The following is a 19,865-nucleotide window of genomic DNA, read 5'->3' as shown; positions in this document are numbered from 1 at the left end:
AGTTCTGGAGAACCGGTAGCGGAAATTTTGAGTAGTTCGGAGAACCGGTAGTAAATTCTGACTGGCCCCGCCCCCATCTATTCTCTGCCTCTCAAGTCCCAGCTGATCGGGAGGAAATGAGGATTTTGCAGTATCCTTCCCCTGGATTGGGGAGGGAATGGTGATTTTATACTATTGTTCCCCTGGATTTTTTTTTTTTTATTTGCATTTATATCCCGCCCTTCTCCGAAGACTCAGGGCGGCTTACACTATGTCAAGCAATAGTCTTCATCCATTTGTATATTATATACAAAGTCAACTTATTGCCCCCAACAATCTGGGTCCTCATTTTACCTACCTTATAAAGGATGGAAGGCTGAGTCAACCTTGGGCCTGGTGGGATTTGAACCTGCAGTAATTGCAAGCAGCTGCTGTTAATAACAGACTGTCTTACCAGTCTGAGCCACCAGGGGCCCTTGGGTTGGGGAGGGAATGGAGATTTTACAGTATCCTTCCCCTGCCATGCCCACCAAGCCACACCCACCAAGCCATGCCACGCTCACCAAGCCACAGCCACAGAACTGGTAGTAAAAAAATTTGAAATCCACCACTGATAACGATCAGCCCTAAATGCAGTTTGGCATGTGGCCCACCTCCTCCTTCCAGCTGGAAGACCTTGAGGCAGGATCTCAAGGAGATACAGCACTTATTTTCATTTCCCCAAGTATTCCTCCCTTCCTTCCTTCTCCCCGCAGTTCATGGCAGTCTGTCATTGCATCGCAGCGAAGCAAAGCGCAAACAGGCATAAGGTAGCAGCTGACAGTACTAGCTAGCATTTCAGGTGCTTGGCAACCGGCTCCTATTTATGTCCTACCGTCATGTGTTCATGATTTGTGATGTTTTATTGCCAGTCGGTGACGTTTTTGGCCTCTTGTCTGGCAAAAATTGCCCCATTCAGGAGATTTGAGTTGAGTTAATTTGGTTGGGTGACTTTCTTTATAACCGTGGGGTTTGCTCAATGACTGCCGAGAGTTGTTTTACAACCGTTGTAAAATTGAGTCAGGTCACTTGGCGGCCCGCTTAACAACAGCAGTGACTTAACGCCTGAAATTCCGGGCTCAGTTGTGCTTGTTAAGTGTGGTTGTTACCTCTGGAGACATTTTTTGTGCCTTACTTCAAGTTACGGTATCATGTACTTTGTGACGTACGTGAGAAATCCAAGAATCTGCCTTAAGTTCGAAGGGCGGTTATGTAGACAGCCCTTTGAACTTAACCTTTCATAGAAAGTCCACCATGTGAATTGATCAGCAGTGACCAACCGTGGCAACTTTTCAGACTTGTGGATTTCAACTCCCAGAATTCTCCAGCCAGCCAAGCTGGCTGGGGAATTCTGGGAATTGAAGCCCACGGATCTTAAAGCAGCCAAGGTTGGACATTCCTCTGTTAAATTGCTTCCTTTCCCACCACTTACTATTTTTTGTGGGGGGGTTGTCTTAAAATAATTAACTAGACCTGCTGAAGGTGTGACATCCCATTCGCTGGTTTGCACGGGGACGCCTCTACAAATGTTGAACGATGACGCGGATGAGTTATTCCCAGTCAGCGCTGTGGGTTCTTTTCCCCAGACTGGTAAGTACCTGTATTTTTCGGAGTATAAGACGCACCGGAGTGTAAGACGGACCTTATTTTTGGGGGGAGGAAAATAGGGAAAAAAAAATATATTCTGCTTACCAGGTATTCATCTGGCTAGCATCCTTAGCCCGGTCAGGTTCAACACATCATGTGCCTCTGTTGTGTCCCACTCCTCCTCTGACGGCCAGGTCTGGGAAGTCTGTATCAAGCGTGGCCACGAAGCCTCTGCAGCTTTGCCCAATTCCTGTCAGAGTTCTCAGGGCAGGCAGGAATCCAAGGTGTGACTTCAGCAATCAGATGAGACTTTGCCTGACTCAAGGAATGCCAAAAAGCAGATCCTTTATATAGGCCATGGGGTGTGGCTCCATGACTCAGCACTTATCCAGGCCTGCCCCTCCCTTCCTTTTGCTGACGTCGCCTCTCCATTCTCCGGAAGCAGGGATCTGTCCACTTTTCGTCTTCCTGCTCAGCTGCCGGCAATTCTAGCTCGTGGCTGGCTTCATGCTCACATGCTGTAGGAGGGAGGTTTGTTTGCTCAGTCTGTCCGGGCATGGTGCCAGGGCTGGGGGTTGGAGGCATGCCAGGCCATTCTTCTTCACTATCAGTCTCTGGCTGAGATAGCAGGAGATGGGAGGGGCCCGGCTGAGGAGAGGAGGGTGGGCGAGGCACAACAGCCTCCGTTCAAAACCCAAGAAAGAAAAACCCCAAGTCCATGTTTGTAGAGAAAGGTACTTTTACTGAGTATGAACTGAATGCAACGAAAGAAAAGCAAGGTCTGAAGCAATAGGCGCGAAAATTAGATATTGAAAGCAATCCCAAATCCCTCCCCCAAAGGACCCAGGTTGAGTGTCCAATCCACGTCTCCCCAAGGTGTCATGTGGGGCCCTTCTTCAGCCGGCCCCCATCTATCTGATATGCCAGGAATGGTTGCTTGAAGCCTGTGAGAAGTTTCCTCCCTTTTTCTCGAGACGTTTCCACCAGCTCGCTGGTTTTGAGATTTGGGCTGGTTGGGGTTTAAAAACAGTTTCTAAAGCACAGCTGATCGTCGGAGGGAGCTCCAGTGTCTAAAGCAGGCGAAGTGCGGAAGGTTAAGAGAAGGCAGCAGCTGTTCCGGGTAGCTATTTTGGGCACCGCGTGTCGCGTTTTCAGCCTCCAAAACGCATCGCGTTTTCGGGTGGCAGTGTGCTTTGGCGATCCCCGCAGCTTTGAAGGGCTCTCAAACGGAGCGTTTGGAGGCTGAAAACGCGACTCGCAGAACCCAAAAACACAAGCCATTGTCTGCGGTAATCTCTGCAGCCAGGAAGAGGAAGTGCGGAGGCCAAAGAGTGGGGGCCCACGGGTGGGGTGGGGCTACAGTCAGAGTATAAGACGCACCCAAATTTTCAGCCTCTTTTAGGAGGGAAAAAAGTGTGTCATACTCCGAAACATACAGTAGGTGTCGTGTCCCACTCCTCCTCTGACGGCCGGGTCTGGGAAGTCTGTATCAAGCGTGGCCACGAAGCCTCTGCAGCTTTGCCAGATTCGTGTCAGAGTTCTCAGGGCAGGCAGGAATCCAAGGTGTGACTTCAGCAACCAGATGAGACTTTGCCTGACTCAAGGAATGCCAAAAAGCAGATCCTTTATATAGGCCATGGGGTGTGGCTCCATGACTCAGCACTTATCCAGGCCTGCCCCTCCCTTCCTTTTGCTGACGTCACCTCTCCATTCTCCGGAAGCCGGGATCCGTCCATTGTGTCTTTTTGTCCTCCTGCTCTGCTGCCGGCAATTCTAGCACGTTGGCTGTAGGAGGGAGGTTTGTTTGCTCATTCTGTCCGGGCATGGTGCCAGGGCTGGGGGCTGGAGGCATGCCAGGCCGTTCTTCTTCATTATCAGACTCTGGCTCAGATAGCAGGAGATGGGAGGGGCCCGGCTGAGGAGAGGAGGGCGGGCAAGGCACAACAATAGGTTTTGATATCACTAAATCCCCTCCAAGGTTCCAAAGGGGCTTTTTTTCCCGATTTGGCCCCTGGGCTTTCTTGTTTGTTTTTTTTAATTTTTTTTCTTTGAAAACGTTTCGCTTCTTTTCTAAGAAGCTTCCTTCAGAACTGACCCTCACGCCATCCCTGTGGTCACGTGATCAGAATTGAGTTGCTTGGCAACCAGGTAGTCCTCGAGTTACAGCCATGCTTTTATTAGTGACCATTTGAAGCTGCAATGGCGCTGAAAAAAGTGAGTTACGACCGTTTTCCACCCTTACGATCATTGCAAGCATTCCCCGTGGTCACGTGATCAAAATTCAGACGCTTGGCAGTTGGCATGTACTTACGACGGTTGCAGCGTCCCGAGGGTTACGTGATCCCCTTTTGCGTCCTGACAAGCAAAGTTGATGGTTGTTAAGTGAAGCCAGATTCACTTAACAACCGTGTGGCTGATTTGACAACGGCAGTGATTCACTTAACAAAAGGTGGAAAGGAAGGTCTTAAAACGGGGCAAAACTCACTTAACAACTGTCTTGTTTAGCAGTGGAAATGTTGAGCTCAATTGTAGTTGTAAATCAAGGTGTTATTTGGAGAACTGGAGGGTTTCTTTTTAGCGACTGTGTTCCTAACTTCTGCCGAATTCCAGCATTTTAGTCCTTAAGTTGCAGAACATAGGAACTTAAAAAAAGAAAAGAAAAAAAAAGAATTCTATGCCAGCTAGTCATTTTATACAAATTATGCTTTTATTTCCTTCCCACGCCATTCATTATGGGGAATTCCAACCCAGCGGACAATTTAGAGCATGAATTATTTAAAAATCTAATAGAAAAGAGGAAAGCCATTATGCAGCAGCCATAAAAGAAAAGAAAGCAATAATAAAATTCAATTAGGCTGAGGACAGGTTGGTCGAGGAGAGTTTGAGTTTAGGACCTTAGAGCTTATACAAGGAAGGTTAGGCCTCAGGGCTATAAAATTCTAGCAAGAAAAGCTTGTATCCCTTTGCTTCCATTTCCCTAGCACCAAATATGCTGATCCCTGGCTATCAAAAGATATACATCTCTAAAAGAAAAATGTATAAATAATATACATCTTTCTATCTATCTCTATCTGTATATCTGTATATCTATCATCCATCCATCCATCTATCTATCTATCATCTATCTATCTATCTATCTATCTATCTATCTATCTATCTATCTATCTATCTATCTATCATATTTATATATCTCTATCTCTATCTATCTATCTCTTATCTATATCTATCTATCTATCTATCTATCAATAGATTGATCAATCTATCTATTGTAGCTATATCTCTATCTCTATCTATCCATCCATCCATCCATCCATCCATCCATCCATCCATCCATCCATCTATCTATCTATCTATCTATCTATCTATCTATCTATCTATCTATCTATTATAGCTATCTATCTATCTATATCTATTGATCGATCAATTGATCGATCTATTATAGCTCTATCTCTATCTCTATCTCTATCTCTATCTATCTATCCATCCATCCATCCATCCATCCATCCATCTATTCTATCTATCTATCTATCTATCTATCTATCTATCTATCTATCTATCTATCTATCTATCTATCTATCTATCTATCTATCTCTGGAGTAGGGTAGCCAAAGGGAATCTGAAGACACAACCAAGTTGACAATCTAAAACTAGGTTTTCAAATAGCTTTAAGCTGTGGTTTGTTTAACCATGACCTTTGGCATAAACAGCCGTTGTCCTGGGTTTAGAAAGGATGCTGCTGCAGAGTTGAACAACTTACATCCCAGGTTCATGAGATTTGTGGAAACTGTCAGTAGTTTTACTCCTTGTAGTAATCATCATCGGAGTGACCTTGCTCTTTCTTCCATGTTGAGGGCGTGAGCTGTATTAATTCTTCCTTTTTTTTGGTTTTGTTTTCTTGCTATCCTTCCTATTAATTTGCTTAATTCTTAGCAAAGGAGGTTTTCAATCTTAAATAAAGGGGTACAATGAATTTCAGCCTGCAGATTTTAGAATAAAGTAGCGTAGAATAGAGTAGAGTATGGAATAGAAAATAGAAGAGAATAGAAGAGATAGAAGAGAAAGAAGAGACGAGAGGAAATTAGAATAGAATAGAATAGAATAGAATAGAATAGAATAGAATAGAATAGAATAGAATAGAATAGAATAGAATAGAATAGAATTCTTTATTGGCCAAGTGTGATTGGACACACAAGGAATTAGTTTTGGTGCATATGCTCTCAGTGTACATAAATAGAATAGAATAGAATAGAATAGAATAGAATAGAATAGAATAGAATAGAATAGAATAGAATAGAATTCTTTATTGGCCAAGGGATAACAGAATAGCAGAATAACAGAGTTGGAAGGGAACTTGGAGGTCTTCTAGTCCAACTCCCTTCTCAAACAGGACACCCTGAAAGACGATTTCAAACAAATGGTTGTCCAATCTCTTCTTAAAATCTTCCAGTTTTGGAGCATTCACAACTTCTGGAGGCAAATTGTTCCACTGATTAATTGTTCTAACTGTCAGGAAATTTCTCCTTAGTTCTAAGTTGTTTCTCTCCTTGATGAGTTTCCACCCATTGCTTCTTCTCCTACCTTCTGGTGCTTTGGAGAAGAGCTTGACTCCCTCTTCTTTGGGGCAGCCCCTGAGATATTGGAACCCTGCTATCATGTCACTCCTAGTCCTTTTGTGTGTAGAGTTGAAAAAGGGAAGAGGAGGATAATATGTCATATTTTTACTAACATACCTTTCTATCGGGCTACTTTAGAAAATCTGGTGGACGGCAATGAACATGAAAATGCAGATTTTTCAGTAGAATTGACTCCCAGCAATGCTGAATTGCACTACAGGTAATTAACTCATCAATTAAAAGGTCATTCAACAAAATCTCCAGCCTACAGATAGTCCTTGACTTAACAACAGTTCATGGACTGACTGTTCAAAGTTACAGCAGCGCTGAAAGAAGGGACTTATGACCATTTTTCACACTTACGACCATTGCAGCATCCCCAAAGTCACATGATCAAAATTCAGAGGCTTGGCCACTGACTCACATTTATGACGGTTGCAGTGTCCTGGGGTCATGTGATCCCTTTTTGTGAACTTCCTACAAGCCACGCCCATGGGAAAGAATAGAATAGAATTCTTTATTGGCCAAGTCTCATTGGACACACAAGGAATTTGTCTTTGGTGCATAAGCTCTCAGTGTACATAAAATAAAAGATACGTTCATCAGGAATCATAAGGTACAACACTTAATGATAGTCACAGGGTACAATTTAACACTTAATGATACAACAATGATAGTCATAGGCTACAAATAAGCAATCAGGAAACAATATCAATGTAAATCTTAAGGATACAAGCAACAATTTACAGTCATACAGTCATAAGTGGAAGGAGGTGGGTGATGGGAATGATGAGAAGATTAATAGTAATAATAATGCAGACTCAAACTGCCCAAGAAGCTGCTGATCCAGTTCTACAGAGGAATTATTGAGTCTGTCATCTGCACCTCTGTAACTGTCTGGTTTGGTTCTGCAACCCAACAAGAAAGACACAGATTTCAGAGGATAATTAGAACTGCAAAAAAAAACAATGGCTACCAATCTGCCTTCCATTGACCTGTATGCTGCAGAAGTCAAAAAGAGGGCTGTAAAAATATTTACAGATCCCTTGCATCCTGGACATAAACTGTTTCAACTCCTACCAGCAAAATGACGCTATAGTGTACTGCACACCAAGACAACTAGACACAAGAACAGCTTTTCCCCCGAACGCCATCACTCTGCTAAACAAATAGTCCCCTCAACACTGTCAAACTATTCACTAAATCTGGACTACTATTAATCTTCTCATCGTTCCCATCACCCATCTCCTTCCACTTATGACTATAACTTTGTTGCTTATATCCTTATGATTTATATTGATATTGTTTCCTGATTGCTTATTTGTACCCTATGACTATCATTAAGTGTTGTACCTTATGATTCCTGATGAATGTATCTTTTCTTTTATGTACACTGAGAGCATATGCACCAAGACAAATTCCTTGTGTGTCCAATCACACTTGGCCAATAAAAAATTCTGTTCTATTCTATTCTAATTTGACAGTGTTGTGGAAAGGTCTCTACTGTTGATACTGTGTTGTCTAGTATTGTGAGAGGTGGAAGTATGGAAGGGTTTCTCCTAAAGTCTACCACCATTTCTACGGTTTTGAGTGTGTTCAGTTCCAGATTGTTCTGGTTGCACCACAAGTTGTTCTGTCCCCCGTCGCCTCCATCCAAGCGATGGCTTAATTAGCTGGCACTATCAGCTCTGGCAGCAAACTAGTGAGCATCTGCCAAGTGTCTCTGTTATCTCCCTCGACGACAATGAGTCACCCAGGAACAAACAGTACTTCAGCTCTTAGTTAAGCAGTTAATTTGCCTGCTACGAAGAGGCACAGCAGCTCTTGCTGCCTTTATATCCTGTGGGGTGTGGCTCCATGACTCAGCACTTCCTAGGCCTGCCCCACCCCTGCTTCTGTTGTTCCCTCCTCTCCTGCCTACGAAACCTAGGGTCCAGCCAGGCCTGATTGCCATCAGCTGGGTCTGGAGGGGGGAAAGAGTCAGGGGACGGAGGCCTCGTTATCTCTTCCACCTGGCCTGCCTCTGATTCCTGGAACTGAGCCAGGGAAGCCGGTGCTCCCGAGGTAAATCCTGACGGCTCTTCCCCCTCACTTTCCAAGTCACTTTCTGGCAGGAGGCCTGGCTCGGGGGGCGCAGACACAACACAAGTTGTATCCAGGCTGCAAAGGCTCCTACGGGGTGATTTTGATTAAGCTTGGAGCAAATTATTTTTGACTCTTGTTTCAGTCATTCTAACGGTTTCAGGTTGCTATTTTTGTTTTGTTTTGTTACCAATCTCCCTCTCTTGTTTTTACACACAGGGTAGAAGCTAGCTCTCCTGTCCACAAGAAGGCATTAACTGAACTTTTGCCTTCCGACAGCGTGCCAGAGTCGATGACCGTCGGTAGGTAGCTATTCGACTGTGTTTGGAATTTGTTTTCCTGTTTTTATTTAATACTTTGGATCGTTAGGAAAAAGTTTCGTCAAAACATGTTGCCATCTGGGGAGACCCTCAAAGCTAGGTTTGTCGAGGCTTGGCATTGGCTGCTTGTGGCTGCTAAATATTTTTTATGAATTCTGCCTAAACCGCAAACATTGAACTTCCAAGCTGAGGTAAAAGTAACGGTAAAGGTTCACCTCGCACATCTGTGCTAGTCGTTCCCAACTCTAGGGGGCAGTGCTCAGCTCCGTTTCAAAGCCAAAGAGCCAGCGCTGTCCAAAGATGTCTCCGTGGTCATGTGGCTGGCATGACTCAACGCCAACAGCGCATGGAACGCTGTTCCCTTCCCACCGAAGGTGGTCCCTATTTTTCTACTTGCATTTTTTTACGAGCTTTCGAACTGCTCAGTTGGCAGAAGCTGGGACAAGTAACGGGAGCTCACCCCGTTATGCGGCACTAGGGATTCGAACCGCTGAACTGCCGACCTTTCGATCAACAAGTTCAGCGTCTTAGCCACTGAGTCACTGCGTCCCTTGAGCTATCTTTAGAAAGAGAAATATTCAACTTGCCCATGGAGTTGACCAATCTGTTCTATTCCAAATAGCCTGTCCGTGAGTTTTTTGCTTTCTTGGGACCTCCAAAATAGATTTTTAAAAAATAAATCACTTAACGAATGTTTGACTTAGTGACAAAAAATGTTGGGCTCAATTGTGGTCGTAAATCAAGGACTGACTGTAATTTTTGCAGCAGGCAAACCAGTCCTTTTGAGAAATGTTTTTGAGCCATTGAAGATTGAGTAACATCGGTTGTCCAGGAGAGGGCAGCATTGCCTCTATGTTTGCCGATTCTGTATATCTGTATTCAGCAATTGACTTTTTTCCTAGCGGCTTTGTGCATTTAAGCGGGTGACAGTAAACTTAATTTGGAGATACCAGGGAAGATGACTTACTTCAGTGTCCCTGTCCTTTAAAAATAAACTCATCTGAGTTGTGAATATTAAAAAAAAAAAAAAAAGGTCCGGAAGATGTGCTCGCACGAATGCTATAAGTTTCTGCTGTTCATTCAAATGAGCAACTTTTCTCTTCCTGATTTCTACATGAGCCTGCAAATGATGGGATATTTGCTTTGAGAGCCACAATATATATTTTCAGAGCCTTTTTCTTTTTCTAATTTTCTTTCTCTTTTAACTTTGCGTATTTTTTTTTTTTTTTTGGAAAACCAACAAAGTTATTTAACACAAGAGACTTGGAAGGCAGGAAAAGTTCTCTCTCAGCTTCCCACATGTTGCAAGGCTGTTTAAAAAAAAATCCCACTTGTTGGAAGAGCTGAGACGGTGTTAACGTCATCCCGTATTCCGTATGTTACACCTGCTACATGTTTAGCGAGTTAAGTTGCTATGCAACAGGTTGGAAGCTTCATTGTTCAGAAGCTGTTCCCTTGGGGGGGAAAAAAGTCGGGGGGAGGGAAACTACTTGTTAAAAAAACAAATATTTTGAGATATTTTATATATATAAGCCTGAAGATGACGAATGAGACTTTGTCGAAACGTCGCCAAGACACTTCCAATTTTACACGGGAGAAAACCCGAACAACCAAAGACCTACATACAAACACCCGTGAAAACCTCAGAAAACAAATATACATACACACACACACACACACACACACACACACACACACACACACACCGTTTCCCCGAAAATAAGACCCAACCAGAAAATAAATTGTAGCATGATTTTTCAGGATGCTTGTAATCTAAGCCCGATCCCCAAAATAAGCCCCAGTTAAGATTGTCAATCAGATGGGCGCATCTGATCTATCTATCTACAGTATCTATCTATCTATCTATCTATCTATCTATCTATCTATCTATCTATCTATCTATCTATCTATCTATCTATCTATCTATACCTCTCATCTATCTCTCATCTATCTATTTATTTATTTCATCTATCATGTATCTATCTATCTATCTATCTATACCTCTCATCTATCTCTCATCTATTTATCTATCTATCTATCTCTATCTATCATCTATCTATTTATCTATCTAATCTATCATGTATGTATGTATGTATGTATGTATGTATGTATGTATGTATGTATCTATCTATATCTATCTATCTATCTATCTATCTCTATCTATCATCTATTTATCTATCTAATCTATCATGTATGTATGTATGTATCTATCTATCTATCTATCTATCTATCTATCTATCTATCTATCTATCTATCTATCTATCTATCTATCTCATTTGTATCTCTATCTACCGTGTTTCCCCGAAAATAAGATCCTGTCTTATATTTTTTTGAACCCTGAAATAAGCACTTGGCCTTATTGCCATGCACTCAAAAGCCCGATTGAGATTATTATCAGGGGATGTCTTATTTTGGGGGGGGAAACAGAGTATCTATCTCCCCCACACCTCTCTCTCTAACTCTCTCTATTTATCAATAGAGAGAAAGGAGGAAAGGAAGGAATGGAAAAGAAGAAAGGAAGGAAGAAAGAGAAAAATATAGAAAAGAATAACTTCTTTTTTTTTTGATAGATATAAATATAAGACTACATCAAACTCTTACTCTTAAGATGAACATTTGTGCACATTTTGATAATTCTGAACATTTTGATAATCCTATATAAGTGCTAAACATCAATTCCCCCCAAATCAGGTTTTCGGGCCTTTCACTTCCTTGGCAAAAGTACAATCATACTTTCAAAGTAGAAATAAAATTTGCCAGTCTTTTCTTTCATCAAAATGGTCAAATTTTCCCCATCTCTTTCTGCCAATTCCACCACTTTTCAGGGTCCATTGTTACATTATAGGTATCTATAAGCCATTCCCCCTTTGAGCATATAAAAGTCCGGCTGCCGTTATCGTATGTAAAAGGAAAAAGTCCATAAGAAGTTTCTGTTTGAATAGAATAGAATAGAATTCTTTATTGGCCAAGTGTGATTGAACACACAAGGAATTTGTCTTGGTGCATATGCTCTCAGTGTACATAAAAGAAAAGATACCTTCATCAAGAATCATAAGGTACAACACTTAATGATAGTCATAGGGTACAAATGAATAATCAGGAAACAATATCAATATAAATCGTAAGGATGCAAGCAACAAAGTTACAGTCATGCAGTCATAAGTGTAAGGAGATGGTGGGAACGATGAGAAGATTAATAGTAGTGCATACTTAGTATATAGTTTGACAGCGTTGAGGGAATTATTTGTTTAGCAGAGTGATGTTGTTCGGGAAGAAACTGTCCTTGTATCTAGTTGTTCTGGTGTGCAGTGTTCTCTTAGTGTCGTTTTGAGGGTAGGAGTTGAAACAGTTTGGGGACTTCCACTGGCAACGCAGGCTTCGTGGACGTTCCTTTGGGATCGTCTACCCTGCGTTTCGTCAAACCGTCCCTGACAGCGTAAATGGGCTGTCAAACGGTTTGGAATTCTCTCCCCCGGGAGAAGGGGGAGAGAAGAGTGGTCAGGTCTGGGTAGAGCTCCCTGGGAGCCCCTGGAATTTTTATTTATTTTTTTATTTATAATTACATTTCTATACCGCACCATCTGACTCTGATCTGAAGGATCAATGTAAAGGAATGATTGAAGATATGTAATTAAGAAATAGAAATAATTTGAAATGAAATCGGGGCTGCTCAGCTGCCATTTCAGAAGGGAATGGAAAGGGAGAGGAGAGAGTGAAGGAAGAAAGTAGGTAGGAAAGAGAGAGGTAGAAGAGAGGGAAAGGAGAGGAAGAAGAAGGGAAAGAGAGAGGGTTAGAAAGAGGGGAAGAGAAGAGTGGGGAAGGAGGTGAGGAAGTAGAAAAGCGAAGGAGAGGAGGATGAAGAAAGTAGAAGAAAGTAGAGAAGGGAGGAGGAAAGGTTTGTTAAGGAAGGAAGTGGTAGCTGGGCAGGTCCGAATAAGTAACAAATGAAAGTTAATGACTAATGTTGAATAAGAGACTGTACATTGAATAGGTTGTTGGAAAATGGAAATAAAAGTTTTTTATTAAAAAAAAAAAAGAAACAGTTTATGTCCAGGATGTGAGGGGTATGTAGATATTTTCACAGCCCTCTTTTTGACTCGTGCAGCATACAGGTCTTCAATGGAAGGCAGGTTGGTAGCCATTGTTTTTTCTGCACTTCTAATTATCCTCTGAAGTCTGTGTCTGTCTTGCTGCGTTGCAGAACCAAACCCGACTGTTATAGAGGTGCAGATTTGTCCGTTAATGTAGGAGAAGAGCAGGCAGAGCTTGGGTTGGGGCGGGGTGGAGTTAAGAGAGTCATCAGCTTAGAATCGCTACATTGCCATAAATGGTTCAACTCCAACTTCTCTTGAATTCTGTTGAATTTATCCGGCACCAATTTAGTATTGAACTTTAGTCGACTAGATTCTTGTATAGGCTTGAGCAATAAATCGTCTGAACTGGAACTTAATGCATAGAACCGATACTTTGTGCCTGAACATTACATCCAAAAAGAAAAGTTTCTGACTCTCTGCCAAGCCTGGAAGCAAATCTTTATTTTTCATTTAGGATGCTTATTTTACCAACACACCAAAAAAAAAGTTTGTAGATGTATGCTGATAAGTCATTTCATTTCCCCATCATTCTCAAGAGTGCTCGCAGGCTCTGGTGGTTTAGATTAGCCATTGAAAGTGGCTTTAAATTAACACCTTGGCCTGGGGAGATGTTTGTATGCTTGTAAACAGGCTCATTTTGTTTTCTGCAGATAAACCACTCAAATATGCTAATTTGGAGAAGTAAAGCATTGCTAGGTTTAACTGGAGACTTTGTGGGGTAGGGGGTGGGGGGGGGAGAAATTGTAGTAAGTGCATTTGATACCAATCATTTATAGAGGAAGTCCTTGCTCCTTCTGAATTGTGGGGACTTTGTTGCTCTCTGAGCTTGATTGTTTTCTTGCAGATGTTTCATGACCCAAATAGATAACATCATCAGTGCGGGAAGGGAGTGAGGTTTGCTCTGTTTTATATACAAATGTCTTCCCGCTCCCTTCTAGCACTGATGATGTTACCTAGATGGGTCATGAAATGACTGCAAGAAAACCAAGCTTAGAGATCACCAAGAACCGCATTGTCATTCTCCTCCTCCTCCTCCTCCTCCTCCTCCTCCTCCTCTTCTTCCTCTTCCTCTTCCCCCTTTTTTTTTTTTCTTCTTCTTCTTCTTCTTCTTCTTCTTCTTCTTCTTCTTCTTCTTCTTCTTCTTCTTCTTCTTCTTCTTCTTCTTCTTCTTCTTCTCCTCCTCCTCCTCCTCCTCCTCCTCCTCCTCCTCCTCCTCCTCCTCCTCCTCCTCCTCCTCCTCCTCCTCCTCCTCCTCCTCCTCCTCCTTCTCTTTCTCCTTCTCCTCCTCTGTAAACTCTACTTCTAGCATTAAAGATGTTACCTAGTTGGACCATGAAACATCTGCAAGAAAACTACCAAGCTCAGAGAGCACGAAGGACCCCACAGTCCTCCTCCTCCTCCTCCTCCTCCCATACCCCACTCCCTTCTAGCACTGATGTTGTTATCTAGTTGGGTCATGAAACATCTGCAAGAAAACAACGAAACCCAGAGAGCATCAAGGACCGCACAGTTCAGCCCTGAGCTACAAATATTTTCTTCTATCACTCCATCTTTATTTAGAAAGATACTGGTCTAGAATAGAGTTCTTCTAAATAAGAACCATCTGATTTGGGGTTATTACTGTTGTATTTCCCTTCTCTTGAAACCAGCATAATCTTCAAGCGTTTGGAGGGTTATGGGTTTGGAGGAGGGGAGAGGCTGTTTTAGGAAGTGTTGATAGCCGTTTTGTGTTAACTAAAACAGTTAAAATAAGAAGGATGAAATCAACTGAACTCTAACTGAAACGCAAATATCTGTGCTTACGCGGCATGAATTTAAGAACTGTTCTGCGTGAGATGACTAAGTGTTCATTACAAAGAATAATAGACTTAATTTTGTCTTATTTCCCCCCCCCCCCAAGCGGAACTTCGGCAAGCCATCGTAGCCATGATGAACAGAAAGCATGAACTAGAAGAACAGACTAGGTAAAGCAAATGATGCTCTGGGTCATTTCTGCAGAAAGCCTACACACGTTACATGTGAACAGAGATTGGCTTGAAGCTGATTTGAGGTCGAGCAATCCTTTACACCGACAAACAAAGAGAACAGCAGATCTGAGGCTCAGTAGTTCTACTCTTGTCAGGTCCAAGCCAGGAGTGGGCTGCTGGGGGTTCAGGAGAACCTCTAGCTAAGATTCTGTGCGGCTCGGAGGACCCCCAAATCCCACTTCTGGCTGGCCCTGCCCATCCCTCCCTTCCCCTCCCAGGAGTCCCCACACGGCCCGTTTTGGATGCAGGTGAGTGCAGGGTGCGGGCAGAGGCTCCGGAGGTGGAGGGGGGGCAAAAACGGGCCTACTGGAAGTTTGGGAAGGCCAGAAATGGGCCCATTTCCGGCCTCCAGAGGGCCTCCAGAGCCTGGGCAGGCCATTTTCACCCTCCCGGAGGTTCGAGGAAAAATCTCTGGAGCCCAGGGAGGGCAAAACCCTTCCCCCTGCCATGGTGCAGGAGGCTGACTAGGCCACACCCGCCATAGCCACGCCCACCCAGCCACCAGAGAGAGAACCCCTTGCTAAACTTTTTGAAGCCCACCCCTGATCCAAGCCCCAAAGGACAACACGGTAAAATCCAGTCAATTCCAATCCTTTATTTGCTTACACCTAATAGACAGAATCTTGCCAGACTAAAGTTATAACCTTCCAACCTAATAGATGTACTCTGAGAGATTCTCAGGTATGGCTACCTTGCGCCTCTTCCTATCTTCCCCCTCCAGTTTAGGACTGTGCAGTCTCTTGTCTTGGCCCCTCCGCCCCCGGAATATCCTGAGAAACCATAGTGCTCTTGCTGAGATCCTTCCCCGGATGCACATTCCAGCCCGCAATGTGGATTGTTCCCCAGAAGTTCCACACCTCATGGATTACATCTTGATCCCATTGTGAAGTACCTCCGTGCCTCTGCAGTTGTGTTGAACCAGAGCACTTGTCGCGTGCAAAAGATCTCTAAATAGATGTTTGTACGTGCTCCGAGACCAAATGCACGCTTGCTATTTGTCTACTCTTGTCTACTCTTGCTAGTCAGGGGGTTGGACTAGAAGGCCTCCAAGGTCCCTTCCAACTCTGTTGTTATATTATATTATATACTTCTGAGAAATATTCATTTGTGTGTGTGTGTGTTTCTACTCATGCTATGATTCTGCTTCCACTAGGACAAGGATGTCAAACTCGATTTCAGGGAAAGCCGCATCAGGGTTATGTTTGACCATGTGGGGCTGGGGGCGGGGTGGGGCATAGCCAGGGTGGGCGTGGCCAGCTCAACATCACTTGTGGTGGTCCGAGCATTCTGCCAGCGAAAACGGAGCTCGGGAGGGTCGAGTGCGGCCCTTCCCGTGTTCTGTTTTCGCTGGCAAAGGCACTGAGGGCCGGTCCTTCGCTGTTTCTAGGACAGCCCCGTGGGACTTGGGAGGCAGAGAATAGATGGGGGCAGGGCCAGTCAGAGGTAGTATTTACCGCTTCTCCAAACTGCTCAAAATTTCCGCTACCGGTTCGTCAGAACCTGCTGAAACCCCCCTCTGATTCTAACCGAACCTTGAAACCTTCTCAAAGCCCCACTCTGCCTCCGCTTATACCTAACACAATCAAGGCAGCATTGCTTTGAATTCCTCTCTCACACTTTCCCAAGACTGAGGGAACCTTTTTTTTCGTTTGTTTTGAAGTGGCTCCACCTTCTGCTGAGCTTCTGCCTCACAGCCTTGGTGGAAAAATCGCCAAATGCGCCTCCAGGGAGTCCTCTTCCTTTGGGTTCCCTTCTGAAAAAAGTTTGGTCTTGATTTCAGATTTCAGGCAATCCATCTCACTCTGTGCTCTTCTCTGCAGTTCCTTGCGAAGCCTCTTGGAGGGCGAGATGGAACATTCATCAGGACTCCGTCAAGAGGTGGATAACCTGAAGAAGAAAATTTCCGAGCATGAAGAACACTACACAGTGAGGATCCAGGCCTTGGCAAGGTAGCGGCATGGGCTAGGTGGTGATCTTGCTTAGGGTTTCTGCAAAATAGCAAAGCACGTAGACATATATACCACTTAACAGTGCTTCACAGACCTCTCAAAGCAGTTTACAGAGTCTGCATCTTTACCACAACAATCTGGGTCCTCATTTTACCCACCTCGGAAGGATGGAAGGCCGAGTCAACCTTGAGCTGGTGAGAATCAAACTGCTGGCAGTCGGCAGATTTAGCCTGCAATATTGTATTCTGATCACTATGCCACCATAGGAGGGAGGGAGGGAGGGAGGAAGGACAGTAGCAATAGCACTTAGACTTATATACCACTTTATAGTGCTTTACAGCCCTCTCTAAGCGGTTTATAGAGTCAGTCTCTTGCCCCCAACAATTTGGATCCTCATTTTACCAACCTAAAAAGGATGGAAGGCTGAGCCAACCTTGAGCCTGGTGAGATTCGAACTGCCAAACTGCAGGCAGCCGGCAGTCAGCAGAAGTAGCCTGCAGTACTGCACTCTAACCACTGCGCCACCGTGGCTCATGATCCCAGTCTGTTATTTTGACGGGTGGCGGCATCCTGGGGAGAGCGAGAAGGAGAATAAATTCTGCTACAGGTAGTGCTCAACTTGCAACCAGTCGTTTAGTGACCGTTCAAAGTTGGTTAGCAACCATTCGAAATTACGACGAATCCCCCCAAAAGTTGATTACAACTGCATTTCAAAGATGTGACGGCCACATCCTCTAAGTCATCTGATAGCATTTTGAGTACCAACTCACCTTTATGGCTATTTGCAGCAACCGCACGTCACATGATTACAATTTTCAACTTTTTTTTTTTTTTGCCAGTTTCCGATGTTTACTTCCAATTTTCAGGAGAGGAAAAAAAATGCCCATTGGTAAATTGAATTCACTTAACGACCACCGCAAAGACAAAAAAAATATGCTGAAATATTGCGTCTGGTCACGTGGTGCTTCGACTGATGACCACAACGATTCATGACCATAATTCTGGGTTCGATGACGTTTGTAAGTCGAGGACTTCCAGTGTCATCAAAGATCCCAACCTATAAAAACACCACTCAATTTTAACATTACTATATGGCAGTGATGGCGAACCGTTTCGGTACCGAGTGCTGAAAAGGTCACATGGAAATGTCGCGTGCGCGCTCATCAGGGTCGCGCTCTGGAAAAGCCGAACTTCCGGGTTCTGGCGCGCATGCGCACCTGACAATCAGCTAGCCGGCACGCATGTGCACACCGGGTTTCGGCACTGCCCCACGCGCCAAGAGGTCGCGTTCTAGAAAAGCTGAACTTCCAGATTCTGTTGCGCATGCGCACCCGACAATCAGCTGGCCGGCCCGCATGCACACACCAGTTTTTGGCAGTGCCGTGCACGTGAAGGACAGCTGATCGCCGTGTGCGCATGCGCACCAGAAACCCAGAACACAAACAGGCTGTCGTGTCCCACTCCTCCGCTGACGGCCGGGTCAGGGAAATCCGAATCAGGTGTGCCTCTTCAGCTCTGCCAAAGTCCTAGCAAAGTCCTCAGGGCAGGCAGGAGACCAGAAAGTGACTTCAGCAAGATATGTTTAGACTTTGCCTGACTCAGAGAATGCCAGAAAGCAGGTCCTTTATATAGGCCATGGGGTGTGGCTCCATGACTCAGCACTTATCCAGGCCTGCCCCTCCCTTCCTTCTGTTGCCTCCGCCTATCAAGTCTTCTGAAGGTCACTCCAGTCTGCAGCTGTTGGTAATTGACCTTCCTCAGGCTCACATGCTGTGGAGGAGGGGGAGGGGTCTAGTTGCTCCGTTTGCCTGGGCATGGAGCCAGAGCTGGGGGCTGGAGGTATTTCTTCCTCTTCAGCCTGTCTGGGCATGGAGCCAGGGCTGGGGCCGGGAGGCATACTAGGACATTCTTCAGCGTTCGGAAGCAGATAAGAAGACCCCGGCTGCAGTGAGAGCGGGCAAGACACAACATAGGCAAGGCTACGCGTGCCGGGCGACATGGCTTCGTGTGCCACTTTGGGCACACGTGCCATCACGGCTGTATGGAGCTCCCAATTGATAATAAAGGAACCCATTTATAACCTTTGCCAGAGCTGGCCACTTCTTGAAAGCTAAAATGCTTTCCGTAAGCAAAGTGCTTTGATTCTTGGCATGGAGTGATAATCTTAGCCCGGATGCTCTCTCACCAACTCACTCCCAGTGCTGTTTTCTGCCTCTCCACTCCTAGGAAATCAGAACCATCAGCTGGTTAAAATGCCTTCAGGAGCTTCATTAAAATTTCATTGTTATGTAACGTATATTCCTTTGCTGGAGAGGCAGTTGCAAAGTTGTCGGGGAAAAAAAGGCCTGATGCAAATCGGTTTGCATTGGGCAGAGCTCTGCACTGGCAACTTGTTAAAAAAAAACAGGCGAGACGTAAGCTGCATTTAACAGGAGGGATAGAGTCAAGATCGTAAGAAGTGTTAGTGCCGCTTTATTATGCCTTGGTAACATAACATAACATAACATAACATCAGAGTTGGAAGGGACCTTGGAGGCCTTCTAGTCCAACCCCCTGCCCAGGCAGGAAACCCTACACCATCTCAGTCAGATGGTTATCCAACATTTTCTTAAAAATTTCCAGTGTTGGAGCATTCACAACTTCTGAAGGCAAGTCGTTCCACTTATTAATTGTTCTAACTGTCAGGAAATTTCTCCTTAGTTCTAAGTTGCTTCTTTCTTTGATCAGTTTCCACCCATTGCTTCTTGTTCTACCCTCAGGTGCTTTGGAGAACAGCCCGACTCCCTCTTCTTTGTGGCAGCCCCTGAGATATTGGGACACAGCTATCATGTCTCCTCTAGTCCTTCTTTTTGTTAAACTAGACATGCCCAGTTCCTGCAACCATTCTTCATCTGTTTTATCCTCCAGTCCCCTAATCATCTTTGTTGCTCTTCTCTGCACTCTTTCTAGAGTCTCAACATCTTTTTTACATCATGGCGACCAAAACCAAGACCACCCTTGGAATATTGCATCCGGTTTTATATCCGTATAATATATGTTTTTTTTAAAAAAAATGTTGAGGCTCTAGAAAAATGCTTTTAAAAGTTAAAAAAAGAAAAAGTAAAAAAAAAAAGCCTCTGACGATCCTGCGGCTCAGCTGGGATCGTCAGAAACTTTTAAAAGCATTTTTTTACAA

General features: G+C 44.2%; 1 protein-coding gene across 2 annotated transcripts in view; it reads left to right on the top strand.

Annotated features, from left to right (window-relative positions):
• Nucleotides 1-19,865, top strand: part of SNX29 (sorting nexin 29) — a 179,820-nt gene that overhangs the window by 19,571 nt on the left and 140,384 nt on the right. For both annotated transcript variants that reach the window (XM_058156920.1, XM_058156919.1), the window contains exons 9-13: nucleotides 1,490-1,608; nucleotides 6,357-6,438; nucleotides 8,520-8,602; nucleotides 14,615-14,678; nucleotides 16,562-16,690. In XM_058156920.1, the coding sequence (XP_058012903.1) occupies nucleotides 1,490-1,608; nucleotides 6,357-6,438; nucleotides 8,520-8,602; nucleotides 14,615-14,678; nucleotides 16,562-16,690 (477 nt within the window). The remainder of the gene's footprint in view (nucleotides 1-1,489; nucleotides 1,609-6,356; nucleotides 6,439-8,519; nucleotides 8,603-14,614; nucleotides 14,679-16,561; nucleotides 16,691-19,865) is intronic.

The sequence above is a fragment of the Ahaetulla prasina genome, chromosome 14 (genome assembly GCF_028640845.1).
Source record: "Ahaetulla prasina isolate Xishuangbanna chromosome 14, ASM2864084v1, whole genome shotgun sequence".
Taxonomy (NCBI): domain Eukaryota; kingdom Metazoa; phylum Chordata; class Lepidosauria; order Squamata; family Colubridae; genus Ahaetulla; species Ahaetulla prasina.
The sequence above is the reverse complement of the archived record's forward strand: the minus strand, read 5'-3'. Positions and strand labels throughout refer to the sequence as shown.